The sequence below is a fragment of the Nerophis lumbriciformis genome, linkage group LG14 (assembly GCF_033978685.3).
Source record: "Nerophis lumbriciformis linkage group LG14, RoL_Nlum_v2.1, whole genome shotgun sequence".
Classification (NCBI taxonomy): Eukaryota; Metazoa; Chordata; class Actinopteri; order Syngnathiformes; family Syngnathidae; genus Nerophis; species Nerophis lumbriciformis.
Genome location: NC_084561.2, coordinates 45731195 through 45752427, shown reverse-complemented (window position 1 = coordinate 45752427; position 21233 = coordinate 45731195). Strand labels below are relative to the sequence as shown.

The 21233-nt window shown below is 34.9% G+C and overlaps 1 protein-coding gene across 1 annotated transcript in view; it reads left to right on the top strand.

Moving 5' to 3' along the window:
• The window catches only part of vtg3 (vitellogenin 3, phosvitinless), a 76321-nt gene that overhangs the window by 11794 nt on the left and 43294 nt on the right, over nt 1-21233 (top strand). The window contains exons 8-11 of the mRNA XM_061975467.1: nt 1918-2075; nt 4900-5065; nt 5139-5264; nt 14146-14364. Of these exons, the coding sequence (XP_061831451.1) occupies nt 1918-2075; nt 4900-5065; nt 5139-5264; nt 14146-14364 (669 nt within the window). The remainder of the gene's footprint in view (nt 1-1917; nt 2076-4899; nt 5066-5138; nt 5265-14145; nt 14365-21233) is intronic.

Below are 21233 nucleotides of genomic sequence, written 5' to 3'. Positions count from 1 at the left end.
GTGCGGAAAATACGGTATATATATATATATATATATATATATATACATACAGTATATATGTGTGTGTGTATGTGTATATATATATATATATATATATATATATATATATATATATATATATATATATATATATATATATATATATATATATATACACACCGTATTTTTCGGAGTATAAGTCGCACCGGAGTATAAGTCGCAACTGCCGAAAATGCATAATAAAGAAGGAAAAAAACATATATATTATTATTCGCCAAACTATGAAAAAAAACTGCGACTTATAGTCCGAAAAATACGTTATGTTTTTTATGTAGTTAGCTCGTTTTATTCGACTGTTGGCAACACTAAATGGTCCCTAGTGTGTGGATGTGAGTGTGAATGTTGTCTGTCTATCCGTGTTGGCCCTGTGATGAAGTGGCGACTTGTCCAGGGTGTATCCCGCCTTCCGCCCGATTGTAGCTGAGATAGGCTCCAGCGCCCCTCGCGACCCCAAAGGGAATAAGCGGTAGAAAATGGATGGATGGATGGGTGTACTAACATCATGTGCTTTATTTTTTCGTACATATGTAGCATCATCTACAAAGATGCAAAGAACTGCTATTGTGACATCTAGTGGACACATTTAGAACAGCAGTTTCTTTTATTCAAACATTTTGGCTCATTTTCATACTTTGGTGAGTTAAAGTTAAAGTACCACTGATAGTCACACACACACACACACTAGGTGTGGTGAAATTATTCTCTGCATTTGACCCATTCACTGGGAGGTGAGGGGAGCAGTGAGCTGCGCCCTTGAATCATATTTGGTGATTTAACCCCCAATTCCAACCCTTGATGCTGAGCAGGGCCGGCCCGTGGCATAGGCCGTATAGGCAAATGCTAAAGGCGCCGTCCATCAGGGGGCGCCACGCCAGTGCCACAAATGTTGGAGAAAAAAAAAAAGAAAAAAAAAAAGTTGGTACTATTATTTCTAAATACAAAAAATAATCCCACGTTAATTAAAATGCAAAGTAAAGCCTATTTAATAGAAATATTATTTGTTACAACATTACGTCCCCCCGCCCCCTCCTCCCCCCGCACGGTGCGCCCCCTCCCTTCCCGTATCATGACTCTTTTTGGACGTCACCACATCAAAAAATCAACACAAGATGTCAAAACGGCCAAAACTGTCAGGTGCCCAGGGAAGAAAAAAGAGAAAAGAAGAGGAGGAGAAACGAGAAAAGACAGAGGTAGCAGGTAGGTAACGTTAGCCTACATGAAATTATTTGTCTGTTACAGAATGTGATAGTAACCTGGCTTTTTAGCATTAAGCTAATGTTACATGATTCGGCAATTGCTAATCAATAAATAGCTAGTTCTGTTTTAACGTCGGGTTAATATTGTGGAGGGGGCTAAATTGTTATGGAAAATAATAATGTAACGTTAGGTAATTACAGTACTCCCACCTTACATTCCTCAGGGACATTTGTATTAGATCTTTTAAGCAGGTGTTTTTTGTTTACATTGTTATTGCCTTCTGGTTAGCTAATGTTTGCCCTGCAGGTAATAGTCACTTTTCCACCCCTTTATATATTAGGTATAGTTGTAAGTAAAAAAAAAAAGGTCAAAGACAAAGCTATTCGGGTTCTTGTGAGTATATACACTTCACTGCCAATGTGGGGGGGCGCCACCTAAAATCTTGCCTAGGGCGCCAGATTGGTTAGGGCCGGGCCTGATGCTGAGTGCCAAGCTGAGGCCGTACGTTTGACACCCCTGCTCTAATGGAAACACCTCCAAGTCGCAAATGTACTCTGTCGAAGCCTTAGAAATATCGCTTTTATTTCGCGGAAAAGCGCAATGGAGACATAGCTACGTGTTGTCGTCACAACTATTGTCGACAGAATTGCTGTCGACAAATAATTGGACTTCTTTCTGCAGGCCGTGGAGCTGATCAAACGTTTGGCCGAAGTCAACGTCTACCAAATCGACAGCTCGACATCTGAGGACACGATCAAGTTGTACCAGCTCCTGCGCTCGGTGCCCTACGAGGGACTGGAAGTCATGTGGAAGCAGCTTGCCGGGGACGAGGAGCACAGGTGGACAATCATTATTCAACTTGTAAAATGACCAGTGATGGGCAGTAACACGCTACATGCAGCTAAGCTACGTAGACTAACTACATTTCCCAATAGCTTGTGGAGAAAATCCCAGACCTGGATGAACGAGAACATCCATACATCCGGAGAAAATCCACGATGATTGGTTGGTGCTTGTGCCATGAGTCACAATGGGCTATGGTTAGGGCGGACTGGCCAATCAGAGGCAAGATAAGGCGAAGCCAGGAAGCAAAATGTTAACAGACGAGGGAGTCGGAGACAGAGGGACGCTTCAAGCTGTTTGTTTTCTACCTGTCAACTGTCAGTTTAGCATCTTTGTTTTCTACCAGTCAACTGCCAGTTTAGCATCTTTGTTTTCTACCAGTCAACTGCCAGTTTAGCATCTTTGTTTTCTACCAGTCAACTGTCAGTTTAGCATCTGTGTTTTCTACCTGCCAACTGTCAGTTTAGCATCTTTGTTTTCTACCTGTCAATTGTCAGTTTAGCATCTTTGTTTTCTACCTGTCAACTGTCAGTTTAGCATCTTTGCTTTCCACCTGTCCACTGTCAGTTTAGCATCTTTGTTTTCTACCTGTCCACTGTCAGTTTAGCATCTTTTTTTTCTACCTGTCCACTGTCAGTTTAGCATCTTTGTTTTCTACCTGTCCACTGTCAGTTTAGCATCTTTGTTTTCTACCTGTCCACTGTCAGTTTAGCATCTTTTGTTTTCTACCTGTCAACTGTCAGTTTACATCTTTGTTTTCTACCTGTCAACTGTCAGTTTAGCAGCTTTGTTTTCTACCTGTCAACTGTCAATTTAGCAGCTTTGTTTTCTACCTGTCAACTGTCAATTTAGCAGCTTTGTTTTCTACCTGTCAACTGTCAGTTTAGCAGCTTTGTTTTCTACCTGTCAACCGTCAGTTTAGCAGCTTTGTTTTCTACCTGTCAATTGTCAGTTTAGCATCTTTGTTTTCTACCTGTCCACTGTCAGTTTAACATCTTTGTTTTCTACCTGTCAACTGTCAGTTTAGCATCTTTGTTTTCTACCTGTCAACTGTCAGTTTAGCATCTTTGTTTTCTACCTGTCAACTGTCGGTTTAGCATCTTTGTTTTCTACCAGTCAACTGTCAGTTTAGCATCTTTGTTTTCTACCTGTCCACTGTCAGTTTAGCATCTTTGTTTTCTACCTGTCAACTGTCAGTTTAGCATCTTTGTTTTCTACCTGTCAACTGTCAGTTTACATCTTTGTTTTCTACCTGTCAACTGTCAGTTTAGCAGCTTTGTTTTCTACCTGTCAACTGTCAGTTTAGCATCTTTGTTTTCTACCTGTCAACTGTCAGTTTAGCATCTTTGTTTTCTACCTGTCAACGGTCAGTTTACATCTTTGTTTTCTACCTTTCAACTGTCAGTTTAGCAGCTTTGTTTTCTACCTGTCAACTGTCAGTTTAGCATCTTTGTTTTCTACCTGTCAACTGTCAGTTTAGCATCTTTGTTTTCTACCTGTCAACTGTCAGTTTAGCATCTTTGTTTTCTACCTGTCAACTGTCAGTTTAGCATCTTTGTTTTCTACCTGTCCACTGTCAGTTTAGCATCTTTGTTTTCTACCTGTCAACTGTCAGTTTAGCATCTTTGTTTTCTACCTGTCAACTGTCAGTTTAGCATCTTTGTTTTCTACCTGTCAACTGTCAGTTTAGCATCTTTGTTTTCTACCTGTCAACTGTCAGTTTAGCATCTTTGTTTTCTACCAGTCAACTGTCAGTTTAGCATCTTTGTTTTCTACCAGTCAACTGTCAGTTTAGCATCTTTGTTTTCTACCTGTCAACTGTCAGTTTAACATCTTTGTTTTCTACCTGTCCACTGTCAGTTTAGCATCTTTGTTTTCTACCTGTCAACTGTCAGTTTAGCATCTTTGTTTTCTACCTGTCAACTGTCAGTTTAGCATCTTTGTTTTCTACCTGTCCACTATCAGTTTAGCATCTTTGTTTTCTACCTGTCAACTGTCAGTTTAGCTTCTTTGGTTTCTACCTGTCAACTGTCAGTTTAGCATCTTTGTTGTCTACCTGTCAACTGTCAGTTTAGCAGCTTTGTTTTCTACCTGTCAACTGTCAGTTTAGCATCTTTGTTTTCTACCTGTCAACTGTCAGTTTACATCTTTGTTTTCTACCTGTCAACTGTCAGTTTAGCATCTTTCTTTTCTACTTGTCCACTGTCAGTTTAGCATCTTTTTTTTCTACCAGTCAACTATCAGTTTAGCATCTTTGTTTTCTACCAGTCAACTGCCAGTTTAGCATCTTTGTTTTCTACCTGACCACTGTCAGTTTAGCATCTTTGTTTTCTACCCGACCACTGTCAGTTTAGCATCTTTGTTTTCTACCTGTCCACTGTCAGTTTAGCATCTTTGTTTTCTACCTGTCAACTGTCAGTTTAGCATCTTTGTTTTCCACCTGTCAACTGTCAGTTTAGCATCTTTGTTTTCTACCTGTCAACTGTCAGTTTAGGCTGCTCGCCGGCTCCTCATCACCACTTCAAGATGGCGGCCCAATTTCTCGCGTCACAGCAGCCAATGCTGCGTCTACTTATAAGATGTCTATGGGCTAATTGTCAGGCCTGCGGTTAATGCGCTTTACAAATCAGACCCACTTCAGCAGATTGAGTAATTATAGATAATCCTCATTCTGATTGAAGATGTTATAATGCGGGGTATGATTGCAGAACAGCGTTTCATAAGACTTCTGACCTCCTCCTCTCAAAGATCGCCTAATTTAATTAGTTGAAGGCTAATCTTGGACAGTGAAGATTAATGGCTGTCCCGGGCTCCTACTAGACGATGGTTCCTGGACACGGTGGTGGAAGTCAGCGATGGCAGAATCCTCAAGTTCCTGCAGACCAGGTTCCAGGCTGGAGACTTGTCGTCTTCCGAAGCCATGCAGACGCTCCTGCTGGCCTTCAACCACCTCCAAGCGCTCCCGGAACTGCTGGATGTGGCCAAGGTGAGCAGGGGACAGGCCTGGTTAAAAAAAAAAGTGCCAGCCGGAGTTTGAGGGGGATTGCTTTTCTTCTCAGACGTTCCTGAGCTCCCCCTTCAGTAAGGCCGACGTGCAAGTGTGGCACACGGCGGCGCTCGCTTACGGCTCGCTGGTGTACAAGCACTGCGCTTACTACACACCTTGTCCCCTGGCCGCTGTTCAGGTAAGGCAGCTCACCTTTCAAACGTTTTTTTTGGCGGTGGGGGGATTGTGGTCAATCATCCACAATCCTTATGTAGGACAAGAACACACGTTGTTCTTTATGCATTCTAACTCGTAAATAAACGCTAGCAAGAGTCAGCTAACAGTGGAATGTAATAGAAGTCGCTTTATTCCGCCTTTAAAGTGCCCCTAAAAATATCCAAAAACCTCCATTAAGGTTTTATATACACAATATAAGTATATATGTAGTATCTAGTAACATTCATAATAACATGTAACATTTACATATTTTTATATACACACTGTAAGTATATGTGTAATGTAGTAACATGCATAATAATGTCATATATACATATTTTCATCATACTGTAAGTATATATGTCATGTAGTAACATTCATAATAACATGTAATATATACATGATTTAAGTATATGTCATGTAGGAACATTCATAATAACATGTAATATATACATGATGTAAGTATATATTTAATGTAGTAACATTCATAATAACATGTAATATTTACATATTTTTATATACACACTAAGTATATGTGTAATGTAGTAAAATTCATAATAACATGTAATATTTACATATTTTCATCATACTGTAAGTATATATGTAATATAGTAACATTCATGATAACATGCACTATTTTTATGTTTTCATCATGCTGTAAGTATATATGTAGTATCTAGTAGCATTCATAATAACATGCCATATTTACATATTTTCATCATACTGTATATATGTTATGTAGTAACATTTATAATAACGTAGTATATACATGATGTAAGTATATATGTCATGTAGTAACATTCATAATATGTAATATATACATGATGTAAGTATATATGTAATGTAGTAACATTCATAATAACATGTAGTATATACATGATGTAAGTATATATGTCATGTAACATTTATAATAACATGTAGTATATACATGATGTAAGTATATACAGTATGTCATGTAGTAACATTCATAATAACATGTAATATATACATGATGCAAGTATATATGTCATGTAGTAACATTCATAATAACATGTAATATATACATGATGTAAGTATATATGTAGTATCTAGTAACATTCATAATAACATGTAATATATACATGATGTAAGTATATATGTAGTATCTAGTAACATTCATAATAACATGTAATATATACATGATGTAAGTATATATGTCATGTAGTAACATTCATAATAACATGTAATATATATATGATATAAGTATATACCGTATTTTTCGGAGTATAAGTTGCATCGGAGTATAAGTCACACCTGCCGAAAATGCATAACAAAGAAGGAAAAAAACATATATAAGTCGCACTGGAGCCCGGCCAAACTATGAAAAAAACTGCGACTTATAGTCCGAAAAATACGGTATGTAATGTAGTAACATTCATAATAACATGTAATATATACATGATGTAAGTATATATGTCATGTAGTAACATTCATAATAACATGTAATATATACATGATGTAAGTATATATGTCATGTAGTAACATTCATAATAACATGTAATATATACATGATGTAAGTATATACTGTATTTTTCGGAGTATAAGTCGCACCTGCCGAAAATGCATAACAAAGAAGGAAAAAACATATATAAGTCGCACTGGAGCCCGGCCAAACTATGAAAAAAACTGCGACTTATAGTCCGAAAAATACGGTATGTAATGTAGTAACATTCATAATAACATGTAATATATACATGATGTAAGTATATATGCCATGTAGTAACATTCATAATAACATGTAATATATACATGATGTAAGTATATATGTCATGTAGTAACATTCATAATAACATGTAATATATACATGATGTAAGTATATATGTCATGTAGTAACATTCATAATAACATGTAATATATACATGATGTAAGTATATATGTAATGTAGTAACATTCATAATAGCATGTAATATATACATGATGTAAGTATATATGTAGTATCTAGTAACATTCATAATAACATGTAATATATACATGATGTAAGTATATATGTCATGTAGTAACATTCATAATAACATGTAATATATATATGATATAAGTATATACCGTATTTTTCGGAGTATAAGTTGCATCGGAGTATAAGTCACACCTGCCGAAAATGCATAACAAAGAAGGAAAAAAACATATATAAGTCGCACTGGAGCCCGGCCAAACTATGAAAAAAACTGCGACTTATAGTCCGAAAAATACGGTATGTAATGTAGTAACATTCATAATAACATGTAATATATACATGATGTAAGTATATATGTCATGTAGTAACATTCATAATAACATGTAATATATACATGATGTAAGTATATATGTCATGTAGTAACATTCATAATAACATGTAATATATACATGATGTAAGTATATACTGTATTTTTCGGAGTATAAGTCGCACCTGCCGAAAATGCATAACAAAGAAGGAAAAAACATATATAAGTCGCACTGGAGCCCGGCCAAACTATGAAAAAAACTGCGACTTATAGTCCGAAAAATACGGTATGTAATGTAGTAACATTCATAATAACATGTAATATATACATGATGTAAGTATATATGCCATGTAGTAACATTCATAATAACATGTAATATATACATGATGTAAGTATATATGTCATGTAGTAACATTCATAATAACATGTAATATATACATGATGTAAGTATATATGTCATGTAGTAACATTCATAATAACATGTAATATATAAATGATGTAAGTATATATGTAATGTAGTAACATTCATAATAGCATGTAATATATACATGATGTAAGTATATATGTAGTATCTAGTAACATTCATAATAACATGTAATATATACATGATGTAAGTATATATGTCATGTAGTAACATTCATAATAACGTAATATATACATGATGTAAGTATATATGTAGTATCTAGTAACATTCATAATAACATGTAATATATACATGATGTAAGTATATATGTCATGTAGTAACATTCATAATAACATGTAATATATACATGATGTAAGTATATATGTCATGTAGTAACATTCATAATAACATGTAATATATACATGATGTAAGTATATATGTCATGTAGTAACATTCATAATAACATGTAATATATACATGATGTAAGTATATATGTCATGTAGTAACATTCATAATAACATGTAACTTATACATGATGTAAGTATATATGTCATGTAGTAACATTCATAATAACATGTAATATATACATGATGTAAGTATATATGTCATGTAGTAACATTCATAATAACATGTAGTATATACATGATGTAAGTATATATGTCATGTAGTAACATTCATAATAACATGTAATATATACATGATGTAAGTATATATGTCATGTAGTAACATTCATAATAACATGTAATATATACATGATGTAAGTATATACTGTATTTTTTGGAGTATAAGTCGCACTGGAGTATAAGTCGCACCTGCCGAAAATGCATAACAAAGAAGGAAAAAAAACATATATAAGTCGCACTGGAGCCCGGCCAAACTATGAAAAAAACTGCGACTTATAGTCCGAAAAATACGGTATGTCATGTAGTAACATTCATAATAACATGTAATATATACATGATGTAAGTATATATGTAGTATCTAGTAACATTCATAATAACATGTAATATATACATGATGTAAGTATATATGTCATGTAGTAACATTCATAATAACATGTAATATATACATGATGTAAGTATATATGTCATGTAGTAACATTCATAATAACATGTGATATATACATGATGTAAGTATATATGTAATGTAGTAACATTCATAATAACATGTAATATATACATGATGTAAGTATATATGTCATGTAGTAACATTCATAATAACATGTAATATATACATATTGTAAGTATATATGTCATGTAGTAACATTCATAATAACATGTAATATATACATGATGTAAGTATATATGTCATGTAGTAACATTCATAATAACATGTAATATATACATGATGTAAGTATATATGTCATGTAGTAACATTCATAATAACATGTAATATATACATGATGTAAGTATATATGTAGTATCTAGTAACATTCATAATAACATGTAATATATACATGATGTAAGTATATATGTCATGTAGTAACATTCATAATAACATGTAATATATACATGATGTAAGTATATATGTCATGTAGTAACATTCATAAGAACATGTAATATATACATGATGTAAGTATATACTGTATTTTTCGGAGTATAAGTCGCACTGGAGTATAAGTCGCACCTGCCGAAAATGCATAACAAAGAAGGAAAAAAAACATATATAAGTCGCACTGGAGCCCGGCCAAACTATGAAAAAAACTGCGACTTATAGTCCGAAAAATACGGTATGTCATGTAGTAACATTCATAATAACATGTAATATATACATGATGTAAGTATATATGTAGTATCTAGTAACATTCATAATAACATGTAATATATACATGATGTAAGTATATATGTCATGTAGTAACATTCATAATAACATGTAATATATACATGATGTAAGTATATATGTCATGTAGTAACATTCATAATAACATGTGATATATACATGATGTAAGTATATATGTAATGTAGTAACATTCATAATAACATGTAATATATACATGATGTAAGTATATATGTCATGTAGTAACATTCATCATAACATGTAATATATACATGATGTAAGTATATATGTCATGTAGTAACATTCATAATAACATGTAATATATACATGATGTAAGTATATATGTCATGGAGTAACTTTCATAATATGTAATATATACATGATGTAAGTATATATGTCATGTAGTAACATTCATAATAACATGTAATATATACATGATGTAAGTATATATGTCATGTAGTAACATTCATAATAACATGTAACTTATACATGATGTAAGTATATATGTCATGTAGTAACATTCATAATAACATGTAATATATACATGATGTAAGTATATATGTCATGTAGTAACATTTATAATAACATGTAATATATACATGATGCAAGTATATATGTCATGTAGTAACATTCATAATAACATGTAATATATACATGATGTAAGTATATATGTCATGTAGTAACATTCATAATAACATGTAACTTATACATGATGTAAGTATATATGTCATGTAGTAACATTCATAATAACATGTAATATATACATGATGTAAGTATATATGTCATGTAGTAACATTTATAATAACATGTAATATATACATGATGCAAGTATATATGTCATGTAGTAACATTCATAATAACATGTAATATATACATGATGTAAGTATATATGTCATGTAGTAACATTCATAATAACATGTAATATATACATGATGTAAGTATATATGTCATGTAGTAACATTCATAATAACATGTAATATATGCATGATGTAAGTATATATGTCATGTAGTAACATTCATAATAACATGTAATATATACATGATGTAGGTATATATGTAATGTAGTAACATTCATAGTAACATGTAATATATACATGATGTAAGTATATATGTCATGTAGTAACATTCATAATAACATGTAATATATACATGATGTAAGTATACATGTCATGTAGTAACATTCATAATAACATGTAATATATACATGATGTAAGTATATATGTCATGTAGTCACATTCATAATAGCATGTAATATATACATGATGTAAGTATATATGTCATGTAGTAACATTCATAATAACATGTAATATATACATGATGTAGGTATATATGTAATGTAGTAACATTCATAGTAACATGTAATATATACATGATGTAAGTATATATGTCATGTAGTAACATTCATAATAACATGTAATATATACATGATGTAAGTATATATGTCATGTAGTAACATTCAAAATAACATGTAATATTTACATATTTTTATATACACACTAAGTATATGTGTAATGTAGTAACATTTATAATAACATGTAATATATACATACTGTAAGTATATATGTAATGTAGTCAAATTCATTATGACATGTAATATTTACATATTTTCATCATACTGTAAGTATATATGTAATATTGTAACATTCATAAAAATATGTACTATTTAAATGTTTTCATCATGCTGTAAGTATGTATGTAGTATCTAGTAGCATTCATGATAACATGTCATACTTACATATTTTCATCATACTGTATGTATGTTATGTAGTAACATTCATAATAACCTAGTATATACATGATGTAAGTATATATGTCATGTAGTAACATTCATAATAACATGTAATATATACATGATGTAAGTATATATGTCATGTAGCAACATTCATAATAACATGTAATATATACATGATGTAAGTATATATGTCATGTAGTAACATTCATAATAACATGTAATATATACATGATGTAAGTATATATGTCATGTAGTAACATTCATAATAACATGTAATGTATACATGATGTAAGTATATACTGTATTTTTCGGAGTATAAGTCGCACCTGCCGTAAATGCATAACAAAGAAGGAAAAATACATATATAAGTCGCACTGGAGCCCGGCCAAACTATGAAAAAAACTGCGACTTATAGTCCGAAAAATACGGTATGTCATGTAGTAACATTCATAATAACATGTAATATATACATGATGTAAGTATATATGTAATGTAGTAACATTCATAATAACATGTAATATATACATGATGTAAGTATATATGTCATGTAGTAACATTCATAATAACATGTAATATATACATGATGTAAGTATATATGTCATGTAGTAACATTCATAATAACATGTAATATATACATGATGTAAGTATATATGTCATGTAGTAACATTCATAATAACATGTAATATATACATGATGTAAGTATATATGTCATGTAGTAACATTCATAATAACATGTAATATATACATGATGTAAGTATATATGTCATGTAGTAACATTCATAATAACATGTAATATATACATGATGTAAGTATATATGTCATGTAGTAACATTCATAATAACATGTAATATATACATGATGTAAGTATATATGTCATGTAGTAACATTCATAATAACATGTAATATATACATGATGTAAGTATATATGTCATGTAGTAACATTCATAATAACATGTAATATATACATGATGTAAGTATATATGTCATGTAGTAACATTCATAATAACATGTAATATATACATGATGTAAGTATATATGTCATGTAGTAACATTCATAATAACATGTAATATATACATGATGTAAGTATATATGTCATGTAGTAACATTCATAATAGCATGTAATATATACATGATGTAAGTATATATGTAGTATCTAGTAACATTCATAATAACATGTAATATATACATGATGTAAGTATATATGTCATGTAGTAACATTCATAATAACATGTAATATATACATGATGTAAGTATATATGTCATGTAGTAACATTCATAATAACATGTAATATATACATGATGTAAGTATATATGTCATGTAGTAACATTCATAATAACATGTAATATATACATGATGTAAGTATATATGTAGTATCTAGTAACATTCATAATAACATGTAATATATACATGATGTAAGTATATATGTCATGTAGTAACATTCATAATAACATGTAATATATACATGATGTAAGTATATATGTCATGTAGTAACATTCATAATAACATGTAATATATATATGATATAAGTATATACCGTATTTTTCGGAGTATAAGTTGCACCGGAGTATAAGTCACACCTGCCGAAAATGCATAACAAAGAAGGAAAAAAACATATATAAGTCGCACTGGAGCCCGGCCAAACTATGAAAAAAACTGCGACTTATAGTCTGAAAAATACGGTATGTAATGTAGTAACATTCATAATAACATGTAATATATACATGATGTAAGTATATATGTCATGTAGTAACATTCATAATAACATGTAATATATACATGATGTAAGTATATATGTCATGTAGTAACATTCATAATAACATGTAATATATACATGATGTAAGTATATATGTCATGTCGTAACATTCATAATAACATGTAATATATACATGATGTAAGTATATATGTCATGTAGTAACATTCATAATAACATGTTATATATATACATGATGTAAGTATATATGTCATGTAGTAACATTCATAATAACATGTAATATATACATGATGTAAGTATATATGTCATGTAGTAACATTCATAATAACATGTAATATATACATGATGTAAGTATATATGTCATGTAGTAACATTCATAATAGCATGTAATATATACATGATGTAAGTATATATGTCATGTAGTAACATTCATAATAGCATGTAATATATACATGATGTAAGTATATAGGTAGTATCTAGTAACATTCATAATAACATGTAATATATACATGATGTAAGTATATATGTCATGTAGTAACATTCATAATAACATGTAATATATACATGATGTATAAAGCGCAGAGTTCAACTATTGCAGTATTTTCTATGGTTGAAAATGTCACTGAGCATTCACAGTTTTGATGTTAAAGGTTTAAAATAACAATTTAGAAACAAACAGTATTTTGCAAAGGTATGTGTTCTCCACATGTGCATGTCATACAGTACTTTCTTTACCTGCCCAAGCTGATGTACCACTGTTTACAAGAACTGACTGGCTGCTTTTTTAACATTTATGCAAAACATGTTATTTCTTAGGCTAGCAGATACTACAATACATACTTGCAATGTTTTGTAGTGTGAAATGTTTGATCAGGTGCAATTAGTCCAACAGAGAACAATGGTAAGTAGGAAAAACACTAACGTTAAAAGTTAAAGTTAAAGTAATGGGTCATGACAGCTGTATGAATATTTAAATGTGTAAAATTGTTGTGGTGACTCTAAAAGATTCCATTCCTGTTCCTAGCCGCTGCTTGACTTGGCCACAGAGAGTTTGACCGCCAAGAATGAGGACGACGTGGTTCTCTCCCTGAAAGCTCTGGGCAACGCGGGTCATCCGGGCAGCATCAAAACCATCATGCGCTTCCTTCCCGGTGTGGCCGCCAACCCGGTGGACGTCTCTCCCCGTGTGCGGTGTGCTGCGGTGCAGTCCATGAGGCTCATTGCTGCACGAGACCCCCACAGTGTAAGAACACCACGGACGCGGCCGAAGACTTGAAAGGATCGAGTACAAAATAGTCGGGATGGGACGGTTCATGGAAAAGATCAGACCGCGTATGTTGTTCAGGTAGTTTGTATTCTCGGTGCAGATGGCACTGAGGACTTTGACGTGTGATACCGATCCATCAGCCCTACTTTTCCTACTCATTTACGTTGCAACACGTAGAATCCAGCGTCGGCGTGCTATGCCAATGGTGCGTTCAAGGTGTACACCATACTTGCCAACCCTCCCCGGATTTTCCGGGAGACTCCCGAAATTCCTCCCGGAACAAATTTTCTCCCGAAATTCAGGCGGTGCTGGAGGCCACGCCCCCTCCAGCTCCATGCGGACCTGAGTGACGTGTTGACAGCCCGTTCACAACATTGCCGTAAACAGCAATGTTGTGACACTTTTAAACAGGACAATACTGCCTAACCAATCTGGCGCCCTAGGCAAGATTTTAGGTGGCGCCCCCCCACATCGGCAGTGAAGTGTATATACTCACAAGAAACCGAATAGCTTTGTCTTTGACCTTTTTTTTTACTTAAAGAAAGCAAATTAACAATCAGAATAGTTAACAAGATAAAAAAAAATATGAATAAATAAATGAATGCAAAAAATAAAAAATGAATATATGAAATACAGTATTTTTTACATACATATTGCTTAATTTACATTAATGATGTGCACTTTAACAACTAGGCTTACAACTATACCTAATATATAAAGGGGTGGAAAAGTGACTATTACCTGCAGGGCAAACAGTAGCTAACCAGAAGGCAATAACAATGTAAACAAAAAACACCTGCTTAAAAGATCTAATACAAGGAATGTAAGGTGGGAGTACTGTAATTACCTAACGTTACATTATTATTTTCCATAACAATTTAGCCCCCTCCACAATATTAACCCGACGTTAAAACAGAACTAGCTATTTATTGATTAGCAATTGCCGAATCATGTAACATTAGCTTAATGCTAAAAAGCCAGGTTACTATCACATTCTGTAACAGACAAATAATTTCATGTAGGCTAACGTTACCTACCTGCTACCTCTGTCTTTTTCTCATTTCTCCTCCTCTTCTTTTGTCTTATTTCTTCCCTGGGCACCTGACAGTTTTGGCCGTTTTGACATCTTGTGTTGATTTTTTGATGTGGTGACGTCCAAAAAGAGTCATGATACGGGGAGGGAGGGGGCGCACCGTGCGGGGGGAGGAGGGGGGGCGTAATGTTGTAACATATAATATTTCTATTAAATAGGCTTTACTTTGCATTTTAATTAACGTGGGATTATTTTTTGTATTTAGAAATAATAGTAACAACTTTTTTTTTTTTTTTTTTTTTTTTTTTTTTCTCCAACATTTGTGGCACTGGCATGGCGCCCCCTGATGGACGGCGCCCTTAGCATTTGCCTATACGGCCTATGCCACGGGCCGGCCCTGGTGTACACCATACTTGCCAACCCTCCCGGATTTTCCGGGAGACTCCCGAAATTCAGCGCCTCTCCCGAAAACCTCCCGGAACAAATTTTCTCCCGAAACTCTCCCGAAATGCAGGCGGTGCTGGAGGCCACGCCCCCTCCAGCTCCATGCGGACCTGAGTGACGTGTTGACAGCCCGTTCACAACATTGCCGTAAACAGCAATGTTGTGACACTTTTAAACAGGACAATACTGCCATCTACTGTACATGCATATGTGATTAAGGCTGCAGCTAACGATTATTTTTCTATCGATTAATCTATAGATTATTTTTTCGATTAATCGGTTAATCTATAGATTATTTTTTCGATTAATCTATAGATTATTTTTCCTTTTACCGATTGTTTTTTTTATTTAAAACGAAGATGAAAAAATAAATGTAGGCCAGTTTTTTCAAAAGGCATGGCTTTTATTTACAAAAAAAAAAAGTATGGCCACTCAGTCAACATTGACAACAACATGACAAAATATTCTGTAACAATGTAAACATTTAAAACTTTTAACATTTAACAAAATTAAAAGTAGCTTATTTGCTTTTTAATGTGCAAATATAAAAGTAAACACCCAGTGCAAATCTTAATATTCTGGAATAGTATAAGCATTTCAAAAGTAAAAGTATTGCTTATTTTGCTTTAAAATTTGCAAAAATAAAGATAAAGATCCAATACAAAAAAGTGCAAAACGGAAATATTCTGTAACAAGTGTAAACATTTCAACAAAAGTAAAAGTATTGCTTATTTGCTAAAATGTGCAAAAATAAAGATAAACATCCAATACAAAAAAGTGCAAAACGAAATATTCTGTAACAACAGTGTAAACATTTCAACAAAAGTAAAAGTATTGCTTATTTTGCTTAATAACACAACAATGATAGTATGATTAAAGTGAAAGTTAATTGTTGGTTTGTACATAGTATATGTAACTGTTAATGTTGTAAAAGGTATTTGCACAACTAGTTAACGTTAGCGTTAAAGAGGAGCGCGTCTTTGTAAACACTGAACAGGCACGCCAAACGCGCCTCTCAGAGCGAAACAGTGTTTTAGTTTATGAATTTACAACACAGATACAAATGACACATTCATGTTTTTGTGTAATGATGACAACGTATACTCACGCGGACGATTGACTAGTTGATGGTGATGGCAAGAACGCTGTCGGGTGTTTTCTTTTCAAATGTTCGTTTATAGCCGTTGTGCATACAACAACATTATTAGCAGAGGTGGGTAGAGTAGCCAGAAATTGTACTCAAGTAAGAGTACTGTTACTTTAGAGATTCATTACTCAAGTAAAAGTAAGGAGTAGTCACCCAAATATTTACTTGAGTAAAAGTAAAAAGTATGTTGTGAAAAAACTACTCAAGTACTGAGTAACTGATGAGTAACATACACACACATATCATATATGTATATATATATATATATATATATATATATATATATATATATATATATGTATATATATATATATATATATATATATATATACACACACACATATATATATATATATATATATATATATATATATATATATATATATATATATATATATATATACACATATATATACATACATTGATATATACAGTATATAATTTATATTTATTTATTTTGACGTTTTTGTTTACATGTTAAAGGTGTTTTAATGAATATACATGCATGTTTAACATATAGATTCCTTTCTTTCATGAAGACAAGAATATAAGTTGGTGTATTACCTGATTCTGATGACTTGCATTGATTGTAATCAGACAGTAGTGATGATAACGTCCTCGTTTTCAAATGGAGGAGAAGAAAAGTTCCTCCTTTCTGTCTAATACCACATGAAAGTGGTTGGTTTTTGGCATCTTATTTGTCCATCTTCCATATTCGTTTTTATACACTTTACAAGAAATAAATAGGCGGCAAACTCCGTAGCTTGCTAGCTTGTTTGCGCTGGCTTTCGCAGACTCTTATTTTGAAAGCGCGGCGCGATGGAGCGGCACCTTTATTGTGAAGACAGGAACTGTGCAGTCAGTCTTTAGGCTTTTGACGGGGTGTACGATTGAAATAAAAAAATAGTCTTTTTTCCTTCACACTTTTGATTGATTGATTGGAACTTTTATTATTAGATTGCACAGTACAGTACATATTCCGTACAATTGACCACTAAATGGTAACACCCCAATACGTTTTTCAACTCAGGTCATGTGACCGCCTGGCTCTGTTTGATTGGTCCAACGTCACCAGTGACTGCATCTGATTGGTGGACCGGAGTGAAACGTCACCAGTAAGGCAGGCACTTTGAAGGTCTGTCTGACAGACCAAAACAAACAAAGTGTGCATTAACAGATCGATAAAAATTAGTAGCGAGTAGCGAGCTGAATGTAGATAAAAGTAGCGTTTCTTCTTAGGCCGTTTATTGAAATACTCCCACACTTTTGACGACTTTTGGCGTGCTTTTTTCCCCCTCGCTCGCACCGCTCGCATCGCCTGCTTTGCGCTCCGCCATGACGGTAGTGTGACGTAAATATGCGACGCGCCGAAGCACAAAAACGGCGTCGACGTATTTACGTAACCGATGACGTCGACTACGTCGACGCGTCGTTTCAGCCCTATATGTGACCCACCCATAATGTGTCACATTTTTGTGTTGATTTATTTATTTTATTTTGTGGTTTGAATTCGTTTTTGGAGCTGTCATTCCACATTTATCAGTATTCACATTGGTCAGTAGGGGGCAGTAGGGCGTTTCTTCCCAATTGAATGCTATCACCTGCAGACCGGAAGTGTCTTGTCATTCTGATGAGCGCGACCAGTCCGTGAACAATTGAAACGTCCTGTGTGCTTTTTCCTCCTGTATAACAGGTTAGTTTTGGTGAATCAACTCACTGAATAATATCCATGTGATCTTTATAAGTTTAAGTACACATTCTGATGGTGGAGCCTAACTCTAAAGTGTTTGTGAGTTGTAGTTTGTATTTGTGAATGAATCCAGTGCACAGCTGCAGTAATCAAAACAAAAAGGCGACGTGAGTGCGCAATGTTTATATAGGAACTTCTGATCCTAATTCAGACTCCCAAATTAGAGCTCCCGTTTTCTTATTGATTTTATAATGTATATTTGTATATTGTGCCATCTCTGGGTTGGGGAGGAGATCTTGCCCCAAGTGGAGGAGTTCAAGTACCTCGGAGTCTTGTTCACGAGTGGGGGAAGAGTGGATCGTGAGATCGACAGGCGGATCGGTGCGGCGTCTTCAGTAATGCGGACGCTGTATCGATCCGTTGTGGTGAAGAAGGAGCTGGGCCGGAAGGCAAAGCTCTCAATTTACCGGTCGATCTACGTTCCCATCCTCACCTATGGTCATGAGCTTTGGGTTATGACCGAAAGGACAAGATCACGGGTACAAGCGGCCGAAATGAGTTTCCTCCGCCGGGTGGCGGGTCTCTCCCTTAGAGATAGGGTGAAAAGCTCTGGCATCCGGGAGGAGCTCAAAGTAAAGCCGCTGCTCCTCCACATGGAGAGGAGCCAGATGAGGTGGTTCGGGCATCTGGTCAGGATGCCACCCGAACGCCTCCCTAGGGAGGTGTTTAGGGCACGTCCGACCGGTAGGAGGCCATGGGGAAGACCCAGGACACGTTGGGAAGACTATGTCTCCCGGCTGGCCTGGGAACGCCTCGGGGTCCCACAGGAAGAGCTGGACGAAGTGGCTGGGGAGAGGGAAGTCTGGGCTTCCCTGCTTAGGCTGCTGCCCCCGCGACCCGACCTCGGATAAGCGGAAGAAGATGGATGGATGGATGTATATTTGTACAATGTGTGTGTTCTGAAATAGTGACAGAGAATAGAACAAGAATGGACAATTCAACCCTTAAGTCAACAATGAGTAGATGAGTGTTATGTGTGTGTATATGTGTAAGTAAATGAACACTGAAATTCAAGTATTTCTTTATATATATATATATATATATATATATATATATATACATATATATATGTAATAAAATATATATATATATATATATATAGCTAGAATTCACTGAAAGTCAAGTATTTCTTATATATATCTTAACCCCGCCCCCAACCACGCCCCCGCCCCAATCCCGACCACGCCCCCCGCCCCCCACCCCCCACCTCCCGAAATCGGAGGTCTCAAGGTTGGCAAGTATGGTGTACACAAATGTCAGAACCCCTCCTATTACAGAGTTAGCTCTTGTAATCAGTTTTTAAGTCTGTTTCTGTCTCTGATCACCACCCCAGCAAACCATGGCTCAGAGCACCGCAGAAGCCACTACGGGGTTATAAAAAGTGCGGCGGAAGGACCTCGGTCTCCTCAAAAAGAAGCGGCTCTTCATTGTCACTGCACAAGTACAACAACGTTTCATTTTCACCACACTCGTTCAAGATTATTGTACAGGGTAACAGAACAAGAACGCTGATGGGTCGCCACATACGGCGCCCTGTAAAAGGTGGATGCTGTGGAGGGTTACACAGCGTTTGAGTTATGAGTCCAGTCCAGTTTATTGTTGAGGTCTTTAAACATGTCCATTATTTCTATGTCTGATCCCTGGGTAGTCTCCAGTGTGGGTGGTGGAGCTCACAGTCTCCAACACCAACACACCTCTATCTGTGGTGGACAAATTCACCTACCTGGCATCCACAGTCTCCAACACCAACACACCTCAGTCTGTGGTGGACAAATTCACCTACCTGGCATCCACAGTCTCCAACACCAACACACCTCTATCTGTGGTGGACAAATTCACCTACCTGGGATCCACAGTCTCCAACACCAACACACCTCTATCTGTGGTGGACAAATTCACCTACCTGGGATCCACAGTCTCCAACACCAACACACCTCTATCTGTGGTGGACAAATTCACCTACCTGGGATCCACAGTCTCCAACACCAACACACCTCTATCTGTGGTGGACAAATTCACCTACCTGGGATCCACAGTCTCCAACACCAACACACCTCTATCTGTGGTGGACAAATTCACCTACCTGGCATCCACAGTCTCCAACACCAACACACCTCTATCTGTGGTGGACAAATTCACCTACCTGGCATCCACAGTCTCCAACACCAACACACCTCTATCTGTGGTGGACAAATTCACCTACCTGGGATCCACAGTCTCCAACACCAACACACCTCTATCTGTGGTGGAAAAATTCACCTACCTGCGATCCACAGTCTCCAACACCAACACACCTCTATCTGTGGTGGACAAATTCACCTACCTGGGATCCACAGTCTCCAACACCAACACACCTCTATCTGTGGTGGACAAAGTCACCTACCTGGGATCCACAGTCTCCAACACCAACACACCTCTATCTGTGGTGGGAAAATTCACCTACATGGGATCCACAGTCTCCAACACCAACA